Source organism: Plutella xylostella, chromosome 12, assembly GCF_932276165.1.
Source record: "Plutella xylostella chromosome 12, ilPluXylo3.1, whole genome shotgun sequence".
Classification (NCBI taxonomy): domain Eukaryota; kingdom Metazoa; phylum Arthropoda; class Insecta; order Lepidoptera; family Plutellidae; genus Plutella; species Plutella xylostella.
The window spans coordinates 4,141,956-4,160,117 of NC_063992.1; the positions used below are offsets into that span (position 1 = coordinate 4,141,956).

General features: G+C 41.3%; 1 protein-coding gene and 1 long non-coding RNA gene across 2 annotated transcripts in view; one reads left to right on the forward strand and one right to left on the reverse strand.

Moving 5' to 3' along the window:
- Window positions 1-1,644: 1,644 nt before the first annotated feature.
- LOC125489280 lies at window positions 1,645-2,459 on the reverse strand. The gene is made up of 2 exons (XR_007266856.1): window positions 2,158-2,459; window positions 1,645-1,845 (listed from the first exon to the last, which is right to left on the reverse strand). It is a non-coding gene; the product is annotated as an uncharacterized LOC125489280 (long non-coding RNA).
- Window positions 2,460-3,266: 807 nt separating this feature from the next.
- LOC105384228 (WD repeat and FYVE domain-containing protein 3) overlaps window positions 3,267-18,162 on the forward strand; it is a 51,959-nt gene continuing 37,063 nt past the window's right edge. The window contains exons 1-19 of the mRNA XM_048624444.1: window positions 3,267-3,798; window positions 4,158-4,403; window positions 4,757-4,915; window positions 5,325-5,517; window positions 6,418-6,482; window positions 8,774-8,895; window positions 9,047-9,085; window positions 9,550-9,751; window positions 10,798-11,117; window positions 11,375-11,751; window positions 12,336-12,505; window positions 13,404-13,571; window positions 14,061-14,206; window positions 14,512-14,665; window positions 15,100-15,269; window positions 16,348-16,506; window positions 16,895-17,026; window positions 17,260-17,414; window positions 17,782-18,003. Of these exons, the coding sequence (XP_048480401.1) occupies window positions 3,604-3,798; window positions 4,158-4,403; window positions 4,757-4,915; window positions 5,325-5,517; window positions 6,418-6,482; window positions 8,774-8,895; window positions 9,047-9,085; window positions 9,550-9,751; window positions 10,798-11,117; window positions 11,375-11,751; window positions 12,336-12,505; window positions 13,404-13,571; window positions 14,061-14,206; window positions 14,512-14,665; window positions 15,100-15,269; window positions 16,348-16,506; window positions 16,895-17,026; window positions 17,260-17,414; window positions 17,782-18,003 (3,394 nt within the window). The 5' untranslated portion in view covers window positions 3,267-3,603. The remainder of the gene's footprint in view (window positions 3,799-4,157; window positions 4,404-4,756; window positions 4,916-5,324; window positions 5,518-6,417; window positions 6,483-8,773; window positions 8,896-9,046; window positions 9,086-9,549; window positions 9,752-10,797; window positions 11,118-11,374; window positions 11,752-12,335; window positions 12,506-13,403; window positions 13,572-14,060; window positions 14,207-14,511; window positions 14,666-15,099; window positions 15,270-16,347; window positions 16,507-16,894; window positions 17,027-17,259; window positions 17,415-17,781; window positions 18,004-18,162) is intronic.

Consider the following 18,162-nt stretch of genomic DNA (forward strand, 5'->3'; position numbering starts at 1 on the left):
AAGCAACGCAGAACCAACCGCATCCCCCAACACACCAGACAGGCCAGACGAAAATGAACCCCCGGACCCCCCGTCCCCAGACCCAGACTCGGACGAAGATGAGACCGACTGGAAAAAACAAGAATGGACCCAGAAACCAGATCAGCCACCCTGTCACTCCGAAAGTTCAATCCCCAAAACAGCCTCCAAACAGAACGAAACCTCCGACCCACCCCTCTCCACTCTTCAGCGATGACGCACCAAACACCACTGTGGACCATATACCAAGCCATGATTTCTTCTTTAGTGGTTGGTGTATAATTTCTCGATCCTACTTGTACAGCGTATAAATTAGTTTGGTCCACAACAATGTCCAGCAGTGTCCAGCACGTCATCACCAAAGAACAAAGAAAAGCAGGTCAGAGGCCCCGCTCCGCCCGGAAGCCGCTCTGAAGACCGAACCCTCGGAGCACCAAAGCAGCCGAGATCCGGCCCCCGAGTCCACTCCTGCTCCCCCCAACCAGTCCCATCCTCACCCGAATCCGAAGACGAGAAATCCGAAAGCTCACCCCCATCCAACCCATCCGGCATGCTAGAGGATGCAACCGGCTCCGCGCCACCCGGCACTCCCGCAGCCGAGCGGCCCCGACGCCGGGCAGACACCAGTGCAGACACCGAAGCACCCCGAGGTCCTGCAGCCGAAAGACTTCGACACAGAGCCTCCGGTGCCGATCCCGAAGCGCCCGGAAGTCCAGCAAGTGAAGGAGACCGACAAGCCGATGAGGACGGAGACGACAGCGCCGCCGAACCAAGCAGAACGCCACCACCTGCAAGCACCCTCACCAAACCACCCCGGGCAGAAACCCGTTCCGAATACGACTCCCCAAACCATCCCCAAAAACCGCACCATCCGGAACACCAAACGCGTCCCCCAACTCATGGGCAACAGCATCATCCGACAAGACCCCACTCCGCCTCACTCCACTCATTGCAGATCACTATCCAAAAGAAACAAAGAAAAAACAAAACTCCACCAAAGTTCAAACCGGCAGTGTACATTATATTGCCACCATGTTTTTTTCATATAAAATATATATATTTTTTTTTTTTTTTCGAATTTTAATAAAGCTTTACATATATAACCCATACCCAAAGTTTCATTTTTCTGCTACACTTGGATCCTTCTGCTGGTTAAAGGGTTAAATGAATCGATAAGAAGATTCCCCCTTTAGAGGCTCCGAGTGCGACAGTGAAAAAACCATAGAGAAAAGAACACTACGTTTTAAGAGATGGGAGTACAAGGGAAAAAAAAGAAAAAAATACTTGTATTTTTTTTTATTCACGCGTACTAACAGAGGGTACCAACAAAACAAAAATTATGACGTACAAAACTGCCAACATAGCCCCGCTGAAATAGTGATGTGCTTCTTATGGATATTTTTTATCGATAACTAGTAAAAAAAAAAGTGCGAGTGTATGTATTACTTTAATTTCAGTTTAACACAATAGGATTTCAGTGTTACACAATGACACCAACGTTAAGTCTCGGTTCAACGTTATGTTATGTTCCTATTTGAACACAAAAAAAATAATCCTTAAAATAAACTCGAGATTTTCCGTTGACGTAAGTGCTATGATATAATGTTGAAATAAAATAAAAATGGAAAAATATAATTATATTTATTTATTATAAAATAAAGTGTCTGCAGTAAGTCCCACACATGGAATTGTTTTTTTTTTTCAATTGTGTTCTTAAAATGTTGTGGTAGAAAATGATTGCCACAAAGTCGTTTAAGTTGATGTAGCTTTTCAATAGGCACATAAACCAGATCCTCCTTACCGGTCATCTTAACCCACTGTTTACATCTGCAAACAACATTTTTATAATTATTATTAAACAATTAAATATTATTTAAGTAGGTATAATAAAAGTCACTGGTAATTTTTGTATGGAGATCCGAATTTGATTTTTGCTAATTTCCAAAACTAGTAGACAAAAGTTGTTCTGATTGATGAGCTGTGCGTACTAATAATAAATAAAAATATCGATATCGATAAAAAAAACATTCATGCACTATTGTTGGTTGTGCTGACCCTCCAGTTATTTTATTAGACTTTAACTTTTTTATACATATAAATAATCTAAATCCTATGCTTTAGCCTTTAATTGTAGCTTACCTTTCCTCATCCAGTGGAAATTTGGCCATGAAAATTCTCTTTTGGCCATCTATACGACCGGCTAGCGGCTCTTAAACCACATATTTCACAAGTTTTATAAAACATAATTATTATCAATAATATCAAGCAACACTAATAGTTAGGTATCTCCACACAAACACTGCACTTATCCACAGTAATAATAATATATAAATAACTGTTAAATCTTAATTTATTTATGATTTAAAATTATTTTTCAAACTAAACGATTGACTGACTGACACTGACAGATGACAAAAGCCAAAGATGTCTATGATAGCGTAAAAAGTAAAAAAATAATGGCGAGCACCGCTCACAGAGTACTGTGAGCGGTGCTCGCCATTATTTTTCGTACGCGTTCCATACTTATTTTTTTCCAGTGTCTTTCGCCAGACTGGAAAAAACGACCCGTGGGAACCGGGCTTTTCACGCCGGCTCCATACGTTGGCCCCAACGCAGGTCCCAACGCTACTCGTCCAACGTATGGATCTAGAAAATTGCATTGGCCCCAACGTTGGGGCGAGCGTTGGTAGTTGGCCGTCTCGTGTCGGTTTTATCAAAGGAATCTGCGCCAACGCTGGCGATCACGCCCACACGTTGGCGCTTTGCTCAGTGCTGTTGCAACACGCAACGAGTGCGGACGTCGAGCGAGAATGGATTCTTATCCACAAAATCGTCATCTTTATGGCAAAATTAAAAAGTTACAGATTTTATTGAGCTTAACAACAAGCACATCCAATAATATGGGACGCAACTCGAAAGGAACATAAATATCAAAATGTATTAGCTGATGCATGGCGCAGCATTCAACAGAATATGGGCATGATCTTCTCAATTGAAGATTTTTAAAAAGCGGGAATCATTCATGAGCACATATTAATCGCCTCAGAGCAGTTAAGATTTCTGTATCGGACATCTTCACGTTGGCCCTGCCGGGACAGAACTAGTTTATTAGCCAACGTATGTACGCCTCTCCCAATTTGCAGTCCAACGTTGGTACGAGCGTTGGGACCAACGTGTGGAGCCGGCTCAAAGATGACAGATTATCACAGAACAGAAAAGCTGAACGCAATATCACAGATTACATTTTGTACGCAATTTTTTGTGTGGGCGTACGGCAGTGATACAGAAAATATAAATTTATTATTTATTTATCATCGTAATAATGTAGTCTACACGTTTATTCTCGATTGATAAAGTATTTATTGAACAATACAAAAACTCTGATTTTAGTGTGTGTGGTCCTACAATTATGTTCAATTATGGGGACATTCGATACTGTAAACAATTTCTTGAAAATATTCTTACAAGAAAATAGTGCGTTTTCAGTGCATGTTTTCCTTCGTAGTGTCTTCAGAAAATATGTGTTGTTTCCTTGAACCTTAGTTTTTGTGTTGCGACGGAGGTACAGGAGAAATTTGCGTGAAAATGAATTTGATGCGCAAATTGCGGGGGGCCGCGAGTTCGGCCCCCGACCCCGGGGAGGCTGGCGCGGCGTCGCACGTGCAGCTCGGCCTCATGCACCTCAAGAAGCTGTTCGCGGAGTACACGCACCCGCCGCAGCCGCTCACCGACGCCGAGAAGGATGACAAACTCTACAACATGCTGCCTCTCTTCTGCAAGGCAAGTTACCTAACTTTCATACTACTTGAAGATTTTGGGTCACATCTCTATTGTTAACAGTTTCCTGTTGAAGGGATTTGAGATGGCCCTTCTACATGGTAGAAAAAATGCAATAATAGGTAGGCTTTTGGACATTGCAAGTGCTCCAAATCATTTGCACTCCACTTCTTAGATTGAAACCTACTATTCTTACTACCAATACAAAACGAATACATAGCCAATTTACCAAGTCATCTCTAGTAAGTCACTTAATTTTAGTATGATACAAGATTACTTAACATAGAGAGATATTGTAACTCACAACTAACAAATCATACTATCAATATAAAAAACTTGTCAACAACATAAAATTTGTTTAGGTGTTTGGCACAAGTCCCTCGAGTGAGATGAATGAGAAGTTCTGGGACATACTGTCATTCTGCCAACAAGTCTCAAAACTGATGGTCTCTGAGATACGGAAGAGAGCCAGTAACCAGAGCACCGAGGCAGCCAGCTGTGCCATCGCTAAGTTCCTGGAAATAGAGAATTCAGAAGAGTCAAGCAATGGCTGGATGCTACTGTCTACATTGAACCTTTTAGCAGCCGGTGATCAGTCATTGATACAGGTAATTGTTTTTATTCAAGATTAGTCCTTTGTGTTTAGAGCTTACCTAATGTGTATGTAAAATGGCTATATTGCAAAACCAAAGAACTCCATAATGGATAAAGAATGTTCAGTTTATTAAATATGTATAATGAGCCTAGTTTAACTGAAAGGAACTAAAATATTGTTCTAATCATACAGTATTTTTAGTTCAGTTCAATGTTTAAGAATGAATCCTCATTGTTTTTTACTAATGCCTTATAGTAGGTACCAAGCAGTGGTGATTCAAAATTTATCTGCTTCACTTGTTTTATGCACGAAAAAGAGATCAAGGCTAAAATTGAATACCTTGAATGAAAAAGTTTTTGTTTGCAGGTCATGACAACAGCAGCTATTCCATCAACCTTGGTTAAATGTTTATATCTATTTTTTGATTTGCCTGAAATTCCTGAGTCGGAGGCAGATGTGCAGGACAGCAACAGTGAATTCACCCCGCGGGAAAGGAGGATTTTGTTGCAGAAAATATTTGTACAGGTAAAAATAGAAAGATAGGTACTTTTAAAATTTATATTATTGCCTGCTGTTTAAATACTGGTTATATTCACTTACATAGTATATTTCAAAAATATTCATCACTTGGCAAAAAGTCAATAGATGACTAATAATAATAATATCCTTTACTATCTACCATGTACATTGTACATTATCATACCTTCATAACATATTTTGTGTATGCATTTATACCTAACTACACTCACACTAGAGTGTGTATCACTTATGTTATACATATAGGTTTATGATTGTACAGTAAAATGTAGTTATTGAAAAATCAACTCTCTTTGAGAAAACTAAAATACCTACTCCAAACTTACCCAAAAGAAAAGACTTATACCATTAAATCACTTGGGCAGCAAATTATAATGAAACACATTAATATCCACAGGTCCTAGTAAGGTTGTGCAGCCACCCTTTCCCATGTGAAGAGCTGGCAAGGAAAGACGACCTGAGCTTGCTGTTCTCAGCTATAACATCATGGTGCGCCCCACACAACATCATGTGGAGGAAGTCAGCCGCTGAAGTTTTGATGACATTGTCCAGACATGGCCTCACACAGTCGGTGGTGCAGTATATTCATAGTAAGTTGTTTAGTACCTCTACTAAGAGCATTATGATAAAACCTTCTTGTATCTAAACTTTATTTCCTTTTAACTCATTCACATACTGATACCTTACACCTTGAAGTATACCTTTCGGGCTATAAAGTTGAAATGATAATCCAGCCTATAAATAATTATATCCATGTTATGGGAGCGACTATCTGAGATGTGCAAATTGTAACATCATGTTATCTTTGTGTGTACATTTAAAATTTAAATTAGCCTATAGGTACATAACTACCTATCTGCTATTGGAAAATAAGGCTTGTTATGCAAATTACACTGTAAACTGTAAGTACATTTTATTGATTGTACAAAGAAAAGTTGTACTGTGTAAACTATGTATGGCATTGAATGTAATGTTAGGTATCTGGTGGCATTGAGGGTTATCGTAATTTCTTGGAAGAACCTAAACCGTTGTTAAGGATATGCTTAGCCTGAACCCATTATGTCTGAATTATAAATTGTTACTCGTAATTAATCAACTTAATCAACTTGGTATACCATTAACAAGGTCCATTCAATACGGAATATAACCTGATAGGTGCATTTACCTAAACACACTTACTCCATGCACTTACCCCCTTATTCATAGAAAAGTTACAATACGTTTTAACTAATAAACTGTTTTGTCCCTCTCTGTCAAAGAACAAATTGTACTTTGTCGGAGAGGGACAAAACAGTTTATTAGTTAAAACGTATTGTAATTTCTCTATGAATAAGGGGGTTAGTCTAAAAGGAAAATTAAATTATGCAGAAGATAGATACATCTACATCTACACCATCCTGACCTTTATGCTAATGTAAACTTAGTTTGACCTTTGACTTTTAAAACTATCGATGTTTGACATCGGTCTACATAATAATGTCTACTTACAGATAAGGGATGCGTCGGTCTATGCATAGAGAATATGCAAAGGATACCTGAGCTGACGCCTTTAGAAGTAAGTGTGAAAACTACATTAGATGTTTTATTTTACATAAACTTATTAAACATAACACAACAAAATAGAAGGTGTACTTACAGTAACCACTACACCTGCCGTCGTCAAAGTTAGATCCCATTCCGAGAACTTAGCTCAAGGAGACCCAATCTCACCTTTGATCTTTAATATTGTCACCCATAAAATTTGCAAACAAATTACTGATGTCCTTATTTGTCAATATGCAGATGATTTTGCCTTATACACTAGCTGTAATAATTTACAAGATGGAGCAGCCAGTATCCAAAGAGCACTTAATATAATGATTGTTTTACTAGAAGAATTAGGACTTCAGCTCTCGCCATCTAAATCGAAACTTTGTATCTTCAGTAGAGGCAGAAGAAGGCAACAGATAGAACTTAAAATTAATGATGTGGTCATAACTTCTGTACAGACTGTCAAATATCTAGGTATGTGGTTGGATTCTACACTGAGATGGGGAAAGCACATTAATGAATGCTGTGAAAAAATACTGAAATTTCTAAATCTTTTGAAAGCTTTGGCTGGCAGTGGTTGGGGAGTACACCCTAAACACTTGAGAAGGCTGTACATTGCGCTTATTAGAAGTCGCATTGACTATGGGTGCTTTCTGTACGATTGCAGTGCCAACTGTCACACATACAAACTAGATAAAGCTCAGAATCAGGCATTAAGGATAATCGGTGGATTTATTAGGAGCACACCAATTCACGCTATGGAAAGCGAAGTCAGTGTACCACCTTTACATGTAAGACGCCAATATCTTGCTTACAAGTTTTGCCTCAATACCAATCATGGGAAAATAATTCAACGATTAAGTTATTAAGCAATTTAGAAGGTTTACTTGATAACAGATATTGGCTTAACAAAAAGAAACCGTTATTAGTTACAACCTACAAAATAACTAAAACAGAGAACATTCATTCCTCATGGCCGTTAGAAATATTTTCCCTCGATACTTGGCTGTCAAGTATTGAAATTGAAGGTATTATTTGGCATAGTTTAGAAAATGTAGATAAACCAAAATGTTTTTATGAAAATAAGAAATTAAAAGATATGACTGTCATGGAAATTTATAAGAAATTTAATGGTTGGTACAAAATATTTACTGATGGGTCCAAACAAGATTGTGGGACCGGTGCTGCATACTATGATCACAATTTAGATATTGGCTACAAACACAAAATAGTATCGAATGTATCCATAATGACAGCAGAGTTGGTGGCGATCTCAACAGCACTCTCTTATGCCTTGAATTTGCCAGCAGAGAAAATAGTTATCTTCTCTGACAGTAAAAGCGCTATTCAACATATAGCTCGTTGCGCCTCTGGATGCAGAGGTGTATCTGTAGCATATGAAATTTTAAATAAGTTAAATAGTATTAATGTGTCTAACAGAAAAGTGAACATACAATGGGTCCCTTCCCACGTGGGAGTAAGAGGTAACGAGAGAGCTGATGAGTTAGCCGGACTGGCCGCTGTCGATGGTGTAATATATAGTATCAAACCAAGCTACTTTGAGGCACTACCTACAATAAGGATGAAATGTTGGAATTTATGGAAAGAATATTTTGATGTTAAATCTAAAGACAAAGGCATTTGGTACAAAACTATACAAAGTGAACCCCTCAAAGTACCTTGGTTTGCAAGTATAAATATCAGTAGAGAAAATGTTATTGTTGCTCACAGACTGCGTTCCGGACACATGCCATTAAATAAATTTGGTTTTTTGATGAAGAAGACAGAATCCCCCAATTGTGATCGGTGTGGTGTGATTGAAGATGCCCAACACCTAGTAATGGAGTGTGTCCGGAACCAGGCCGACAGAGATTTATTATTTAAGTTACTTAATATTAATGTTTTAGATTTAGGAGCCATGCAATATATTCTAGCAAGCCCACAGTCTGAAAATTGCAAGCTACTATTTAGCTTTGTTAGATTTAGTTTAAGGTTAAGAAATAGCTGATTGTTATCTTGTATTAGGGTATGATGGGACTGACATGTTTCTACAGAAAACAAAGTCCCCAAATAAAAATAGATAAAAAAAAAAAAAATCCGAGAACTTACGAACTTAAAAACTTTCGGTACATACATAACAACACTCTGACCTCCTCTTTCCTCATACAACCTCTACAGCTTGTCTAAGATCTGCCGGACTGGGGGAGTCCCACGCTACGTTTGCCTACTCCATGGACTCTACTTGAATACTTGTTAAGCATATACCTACATACTTATTAGCTTATTTTTATTAAACTGAAATATATATATTTTCAGGTAGTAGAGATGTTTGTAGCAGCTTTTTGTTTCCTGAAAGACTCGAGTGAAGTTAGTCAATTATTACTGGACGATTTTCGGACGTGCCAGGGATATGTATTCCTATCAGAATTCTTACTCAAGTAAGTCAATATTATGTGTAATAAGGATTTGATGTGGTTGTTAAAATGTTGGTTAGTTAGTTTGTTATAGTTAGCACGCATTATATTGTGTTATTTTCACACTATTGGTTTATTTGTTCACATTTTGTTTTGTTTTTTTATTTTGTCACAGACACGAAAGACAAAAGCCACCCGACTTGCTAACTTCAGGGTAAGCACATTTTTTATTTTATGCTTGTTAATTTAGATATTTTGGCACATATTATGTTTTTTTTAATAACATTGGTTACATTAGCTAAGCATACTTACTGCAAAATACTAGACTTCAGGCAATGTTTCTCATTCTTCAAAAAGCTTGGGTTGGATTATCAAGTGATTCTTAGCATAAAATGTAGCTGGTATCATAAATTGTAGCTGGTATTATACGTTTTAGCTGGTATTATAAGTTATAGCTGGTATCATAAATTGTGGCTGGTATTATAAAGATCGACAAGGTTTGCAGTACCACTATACCTATAGCTTTATGCCAATCAAATAAAGAAGAGGTCGCTTCTCTCACGCTATTTATCTCCACAGGCTAGGATTACACACTAGATAGGGACTTCTCTTTGCACATGCGCTTATGAATACCATTCATATTAGGGCTACCACCACTAACGTTTTTTATCTCCACAGGCTAGAAGAAGAGCGAGTAAGCGGCACAGAAGCGCGGGCAGCCCTCCGGAACCTGGTCCTGATGGTGTCTTCTCTCTGCGCGTGCGGGTTCACTGAACTCCGGCCGCCCAGAGCTAATACGGAGCTGTTCCAGCTGCAGGGGTTCGTGCTGCCGCAGCCCGCGGCCAGGGGACAGGCTGTGAGGAATGTGCAGGCTTTTCAGGTACACACACGACTAAAGTTTATTAGAAATGGAATTGGACAAATGGTTAAGCTTGGTCGTTTCGACCATCCCATTGGGTTATGAGAGTGATGGGTTCTACCTTTTTTGGCCTAAGATTTATTTGCATAATCTCTTATTGCATAGTAACGTTTGGTTAAAGTCTCGTTTCGCCGAAAATCGTTTGGCATAAGTCCCGTTTAGTAAAAACTTATTTCGCATAATCTTTTTAAGCCTAATAATGGTATGGCCAAATCTTGAATAGCCTAATAATGCATAGGTTATACAAAGCAATAATATTCGTTTGGCTTTGACGGAGCGTCTCCCTACATAGCGCAAACAGGTGCCTTGTACTGTTTCCTTTATGTGCGAACGCTCCGCTCCGCTTTGCTTTTGATGAACATGTGCACCTAACACGCTCCTCCTCGCTTTGCTCGTCGTCGCACCTATCTTTAGGTTTCGATCCTAAATCGAAAACTAACACAATTTGTACAATACATACTTGTTTGTTCATTTTTGTTTAATACATACTTAATATACTTACGAGTATTATATTTTATTAAGATAATTATATTAGGAGAAACAATATTATACAATACGAACATAAATTTGACATAACGAGACTTAGGTGTTCAAGATTATGCCTAAAGAGTTTTAGACGAAATAGGCCTTATGCCACATAAGTCTTGGCCAAGTGATGATTCGACCAAAAAAGTTTTGACCATACGAGTTATGCGAAACGAGTTTTAAAGGTTAGGCGAGATGAGGGGAACCCGAGTGATGGAACAGAGAGTTCTCCTGTCCTAACACTATAACTATAATCTACTGCCGCACACATGGCACATCTCAATAGGTTGGTCAGCGTGGTTGAATTACGCCCAGGTGGGCTATATTATATATAACGGGCTATATGAATACTTACATAAAATAAACGTATTCACTTACAACAGACGGCCACGTGCATGATACAGCCACACTCTGATTTTATCTTCTTATCATATAAGCTCGATTCCATGCACCAGATATTAACACACCCCTCTCTTCAACAGGTCCTCCAATCAGTATTCATCAAGTCCAACTCCCCAGCTCTCTGCTGCACGATCTTGGACGCAATATCTAGCGTATACCACGCAGACAACGCCAACTACTTCATACTAGAGAACCAGAATACCCTGAGCCAGTTCTCAGAGAGAATACATACCAAGAGCGCAGAGATACAAGAGAAGTTCTATGAATTGTTGGAGTTTATTGTGTACCAGTTGAACTTTGTGCCGTGTAAAGAGCTGATTTCTTTGTCGTTGCTGTTGAAGGCTAATCGGTCGAAGAGTTGCAGTATATTGTGTATGAAGACGCTGCTGAATATACTCAAGTAAGTCGATTTTTCGGTTGGGTAAATTAATTAAATTTGTAATCAATACAAGAGCTTAATATCGAGTTGCGATTCTTGTTAAATAGTTAGTTATGTAGTACATATTGTTATGACCACATGCGTCAAAAGTCATTATATTTGATTGACTGATCAACTTCATAAACCCGTAATTAATGGTCCACTGGCTAAGCATAGTCTTTTGACTTTACCTATAATCTAGAAACGATTCAGTACTAAATAGGTGCGTAAATTTTCAGACACAACGCCATATTCAAAGACGTATACCGGGAAGTGGGCATGCTAGAAGTCTTCGTGACCTGCTTATCTCGCTACGCAGCATTCCTCAAAGACAAACAAATCCTCGAAGAAGAAAAAGCCAAAACTGCCGAGAACACTGACCCTTTAGAGTCTCCGAAAGCCCCTGAACGGCGGAAAAGGCTTTCGAAGCAGGAATCGTTGATAAAAGACCCTAAGGAAGATGAAGAGGAGGAAGAATTGGGGTCGCTGGTGATGGAAGGGTTGACGGCTTTATTGAATGGGAACGCGAGCAATTGCAACGTGTTTAGAGAGTGCGGCGGCGCCAAGTGTGTCCACGGCATGGTTGTGCACGAGTCTTGCAGGAATAAGGCTTTAGGTTTGTGGTTTATCTCATTATATATTCGTCATCATCGTCTAAGGTGAAACTAGGCTGGTAAATTATATATTATGTTTGACCGGTAGTTTACTGTGGTAACAAAAAGGCAAAAAGTAGAAAATAACCATATTAGCAGAACAAAGAGCTGCAATTATTCAAACTACCTTTCGCTTAAACTACTTTCGTTGAAACTAGGTATGTCATTTCCATAATGAGTGTTTTGCTGTTGCTGTTTTACATAAGTTTGTTGCTTCTATTAAATAATGTAAAACGTCAGATAATTAAATCACGTCATGCATAGCCGCAACAGATTTCCGGCGACGATTTTCGATCCCTTTAACTTACTGGACTTCAGTCCAGCAGTTAAACATAAAGCTATGTTTAAGTTTACATACTCATTTGCCTTAATATCACTCTGGATGTCATGTGTCACACCATAATGAACACATAAAGCTCCCGGCACACTTACGTGTCGTGTCATGACGCGCCATAAGCAATCGATTTCATCGACACGACACGTCATGTTTCCGCCTTAATATTTTTTTATCCTAAAAGTTCTTGACAACCCTATCCTCCCTCCCCAGGCGTAGTCCGAGAGCTAATCGTGAGCGGGTCCGGCGAGGAGGACATGTCGGCGCTGCTGTGCGGCATGCACGCGGCGCCGCCCGACGCGCTGCCGCTGAGGCTGCACGTGTTGCGCGCGCTGCTGGCCTGTCTGCGCGAGAGCCACCGCACCAGGACTATATTCAGGAAGGTGTGTCTCACTATCGAAGAACCGATAACCGTTGGGGTAGACGAGTTCTCGAGTGGAGACCACGAACAGGCAAACGCAGCGTGGGACGCCCTCCTGCCCGCTGGACTGACGACCTTAGGCGTGTGGCGGGTAGTGGTTGGATGAGGAAGGCCGAGGACCGAGTTTTGTGGCGCTCCTTGGGCGAGGCCTATGTCCAGCAGTGGATGATTATTGGCTGATGATGATGATGTGTCTCACTGTAATCCGCAGGGCAAGCCACCCTAAACAAAACTGGCGCCTTTCAATCGACTCGGAGATGACTTGGTCGACAGACAGAGATGGAGAACCGTTGTGTCTGCCCTTTGCCCCACTGGGGGGTCATAGGACGCCAAGAAGAAGTGTCTCACTGTGCAGCAGCGAGGGAGCTAATAGGCCTGTCTGCGCGAGAGCCACCGCACCAGGACTATATTCAGGAAGGTGTGTCTCACTGTAGCTAGAGAGCTGATAGTGAGCGGGTCCGGCGAGGAGGATTGTATGGAGAAAGGGCGTCTTGTCTTAACGAATGGCCGTTTTACATTCTGTTTATTAGTTTAAAAACTACGAACAAAAAGCCACAAGAAAAACTACTGAAACTGGTTGATAAGACTTTATTCTTATTCAAAGGTTACATCAAATTGCGGCTTTCCATTCTTCTTGTTAGCGTGTCAGTGACAAACAACAGCTGGACCAGCGTTTGTCACCGTTATGAAAGAACTACCCAGTTTGGTTATTGTCATATTGACATCGAATAGGACCAGTCGTCATTCTTTGTTGTAAGTTTGATTTAGTAAAATTGGTGTTCTTACTTGATCTATATTTATTTGTTGAGTTTTCAAAGCGTTTAATCAATAATAACACCCTGTATTCTCCACATTCCCAGGTCAGCGGCTTCGTCTACGTAACCAGCGTGTTGTCATCGCTACAGGGCAAGTTGAGCGGCGACGCGGCCATGTCGCGCGACATGCTGCAGCTGCTGCACGTCGTGTTCTACACCATCAGCACCGCCATGCGCTTCGAGCCGGCCAACGCCAAGTTCTTTCATCATGAGGTAAGTGTGTTGTATGTTGTATCTTAGGGCCACTTGCACCAACATATTAAATCTAGATTTAGTGTTAAATCTTGATTTATGCCATAAATTTATATGGACTGACGTTTCTTAAATCGAGATTCAACACTAAATCTAGATTTAAGACGTTGGTGCGTGTCGCCCTATAAGCTAGAATGGATAGAATATGGCAATACATTATGGCGTATTACTGCGACTGCTCGAGTGGGACTGCGCGGATCATAAAACGTACCTACTGAGTCTAACATGGTGGATGAGCTACTAAGGACATCGGTATCTAGCAGGATTTGATTATTATATAGTTTGTATAAGATTACAGGAGCTAAAATATACAGCATCCATAACAGTTAAGAGCGTGCTAAGGTCATGCTAGTCACATAGGTAACAATGAAAATATCAATAGAGAAGCAAAAAAATAAAGTTTTAGCTGTGAAGTTATTGACAATTTCTGAACACAAACTGTTGTTTCAGATCTGCACGACGACATTCTGCGACACAATAAGGCAGCTGGGCTGCTTCACGGATGAGAAAGAGCTACCGGTCGAGATGGAGTCGGGAGACCCTGAGCTGTATGAGGTGTTCCACGAACTGTTCACTTCGAATCTATTGGAGACCACGTGAGTGTTGCAATATTAATTAAACTCTGTATTTTATTGGGGTAGAAATGTAATAATGGTCTATTGGCACTATTTTTATCAGGTGATCCGCCTTCTATGTTCTAACTAAAATTCGAACCCGGGAACTCAGGGTCTTGCAACAGAGCTTCCAGCACTAGACCACAGAGGCAGTTAATGTTTTTGTTGTACATTTTAAACAACACAATCCAAGCAATATACTCTATTTCTAAAAATACTAGCTACTATCCTTTAACATTATTTCTCATCCTTCGGACCGGTTAAAAAAGTGAAAATACCTATTCCAGATTCCCCACCAACATTCCGGCCGTGTGTATAAACGCGATAGTGATCCTGCGGTTCTTGTACGACGTGGCGCTGGACTCGTTCGACAAGCCGACGTTCTGCGGCTCGCTGAACGTTAAGTCGCCGAGTCTGACGCGACAGAGCTCGGCCAGTGAGGTTAGTCATGTTTGGGTTCATTTTATTTTTATGCAGCTATTTTCCATTTTGGTCTTTAAACGTTTTCCATTGGTATTTCAGGGATTAAAAGTGGGCTAGGTGTTTATCGTATCATAATATGTATTTAGTGTCCTATTTTATATTCATAATTAGGGGCTTTTATAAGTATAACTATACAATACAATCTTCTTTATTTGCACCAAAACAGAAAAAAATACTAAATAAAACTAAAAAATTAAAACAGTACAAAAAGGCGGCCTTATTGCCTGTGAAAGAGTAGCAAACATCAATAGGTACTTACAAACTTTTAAAGTGATCCTGCGGTTCCTCTAATTTATTCTAATATTACCTAATGCCCTTTTGACCACTTCGACCGACTCTACCTATGAGTTAATGACCCTCAATATTCTCAATGAAAAACCATTACCTTCCAGCCGAAGCCGACGGGCCGCACGGCGCCCCTCCCCCTCTCGCCCCCCGGGGCGGGCGAGGCGTGGGCGGTGCACGCGGGGCTGGCGCTGGCGCTGGCGCGGCTGCTGCCGGCGGCGCCCGCGCCCGCGCTCAGCCACTACCTGGCGCACGTGCTCAAGAGCCTGCTGAGGAGGTAACTGTGCGATGGGAGTGGTGGGCGGGTTTTGGGATATTTTGCGCGCGCTTTTGAATAGTGCGCGCTGTAGTTTAATGCGCGCTATTGGTTGATGGACGCTATTGATTAAGCGTCAATTCACACGTACCACAACCACACCACGTCGCAGCGACAAAATGTGGTCAAGCTGTGGTTACGTGTGAATTGTGTGACAGCGGCTTTTTGCAGTTGCGTTGTGGCAGCGACAAAATGTCGATGTGGTTGCGTTGTCGCTGTCATTGCGATGTGGTAACCACGTCGTCGTGTGCAGTTAATACGGAAAACAGGTTGCCGCGGTGCCGCCGCCGCGTGGCGGCTTTGCCGTTGCGATGTGGTCGTATTACACAGGTGGTCGATAACAACGGCAAAATGTGGCACGTGTGAATTGGATTATTCATTGTCAATACAAAATATACGCCCGACCACATCGCGTGGTTGTGGTGTGGTTGTGGCTGTGGTGTGGTTGTGGTACGTCTGAATTGACCCTAATGCGCGCTATTCGGTAATTGTGCGCGCTTTTTATAGCGCGCGCTATTCATTGGTGCGCGTTATATTTAGATAGATGCGCGCTATTATATGGAGCGCTAGATAGTGTAATGCGCGCTATGAATTGGTGCTCTCTATAGTATAATTGGCGCTATTTTTCTATTCCACAATTGCGGTAAACACGCGCCCTGTATCCCCCACCACTCGTCGGCTCGTGCTGGATGCGGGGGGGAGGGGGGGCGGGGCGCGCAGGGGGGCTGGCGCTGGCGCGGCTGCTGCCGGCGGCGCCCCCCCCCCCGCTCAGCCACTACCTGGCGCACGTGCTCAAGAGCCTGCTGAGGAGGTAACTCTGAGTGGCGCTGGCGCGGCTGCTGCGCTAGCGCTCTTTCATTCGTTGACAACTGCGCCATGATGCCGCCCCCCTATCCAAAAAATATTTTTTATTTCGTGAATTTTGAAATTCTTATTTAATTTTTCGGGCTTAGATATAACATGCTGCACACGTTTAGGCTTAGTATACACTTTTTGCAACACTCTGTATATCTTTTTAAACATGTATTTCTCCTTCCAGTGAACGCAACCAGCAAGTGATGTGCGGCGTCGGGCTGGCGGGGGTGCTACTCCGGGTGTGTGAAAATGCTCTACGTAACGAGAAACACGCGTTACACGCCCCCATACAGTACATGTTGGAGAGATTGGCCGCGCATTCGTTGAGGCCGTTGGAGTTGAGGTAACTTTATTCAAGAACTTTATTCGACTATTTAGTTAACAATTTTATTGACAAAGATTTTTCCGAGAAGGTATGCCTGTCTAAAGTGGTCGGTCCAGTTTCTTACTATGTATTACTAAAGTAAGGATATTTTACTACTTGGATAATGTTTGAAAGATTGAATACCACATGTGGACGGGATAAAGTGGAGTGGCGAAGGACACAGGATTACAACACGATTCCTATCGGTGTCCCTTTTGAATTGACTTATATTATTATGTGTATTATGTGTAATATTCACTTTACGATATTTAATTAAATTACCCCTTCCACACTGAATGTTACCACATTAGTAACATAAGGATAATGTGGGGAATCTAAAACAGCTCATTTCTTTTTCCTCAACCAGAGAGTTCCTTCGCATGGGCAACCCTCTAAACTGCCTAGCACCGGAGCCCGGCCAGGTGTGCAAGCCGGGTGGTCCTGTTCCACTGACGAGGATCAAGACTTTGGTGTCTATGACTACGCCGAGGGATTACAGGTAAATATATCAGCAGGCTTTTATGCTTAAAACCTAAAAAGTGGTTGAATGTAGGTATATCTGACGTATCACTCTCAAAGCGATGTTTAGGTTAATACTATGGTGTGTAGTCAGCGCCTTCTTTGCTTACATGACTTGTGTAAACTTCCCTCTATTTAGTGCCCGTTTACCCCGCTTCTTATAAATATGTTTTTTTCAGCTGTCATGTAAACTAACCTCAACCCTTATTCCAGATCACAAAACTCGTGCACGCTGCCGCCATTCGTCGAATTCGACATGTCCGCCGAAGGCTTCGCCTGTCTCTACCTGCCTAGCGTCGCTCCACAGTCGGCCAACCTGAACGCGCTGGGCACGCAGGACAGCGCCACTCTGGGCGGCATCGGCTCCGGTATGTGTGTCTGTGTGTTTGTCTGTTGGTCGACATGTCGGCGGACGGGTTCGTATGTCTGGAGGGTTACACTAGCTTGACAAAAAACGAACAAGTAACACACGTGTGCAATCGGTACATTTAATACAACGTACACGTACAATCTAGAGTTACCGCCTGTAACTGTCGGGCAACTGGATACTTGTAACTACGAAGCTTTGAAAATTATTATTATATTCATATTTATTAATTTCTACATACCTAAAAAAAATCACACCTTTTTGAAAATTTACCGTCTATAATAATCAAATACCAACCCACCTAAATGAGAAAGAACGTTTATTTATCGTTTGTCCTACCTTTCTCATAAGTTTCTTTCTTGTTCCAGGCGACAGAGTATTCCCACCACAAACCGGCCTCACCTACTCAACCTGGATATGTGTAGAAAAATACTCGGATCCCCGCACGGATCCCCACTGCGTCCGTCTACTGACCCTCGTACGGAACATCAACAACACTCGCGATGAACATCTAGTTTGTCTCACTGTGGTGTTGTCTGCGAGGGATAAGGCTATTATTGTGTCTACGCAAGAGACCATTGTGCCTCATAGTAAGCGCTAGTTTTACAATTCTTGAATGAAAATATGGTATGAGTTTGAGTTGGCGTAGCTCCGAAACGGATGAACCGATTAGAATGCTTTGTCTTTAGTTTGAAAGGTTACTTCATAGAGAGTGTTCTAAGCTAAGTTTGATGAAAATCGGTCCAGCC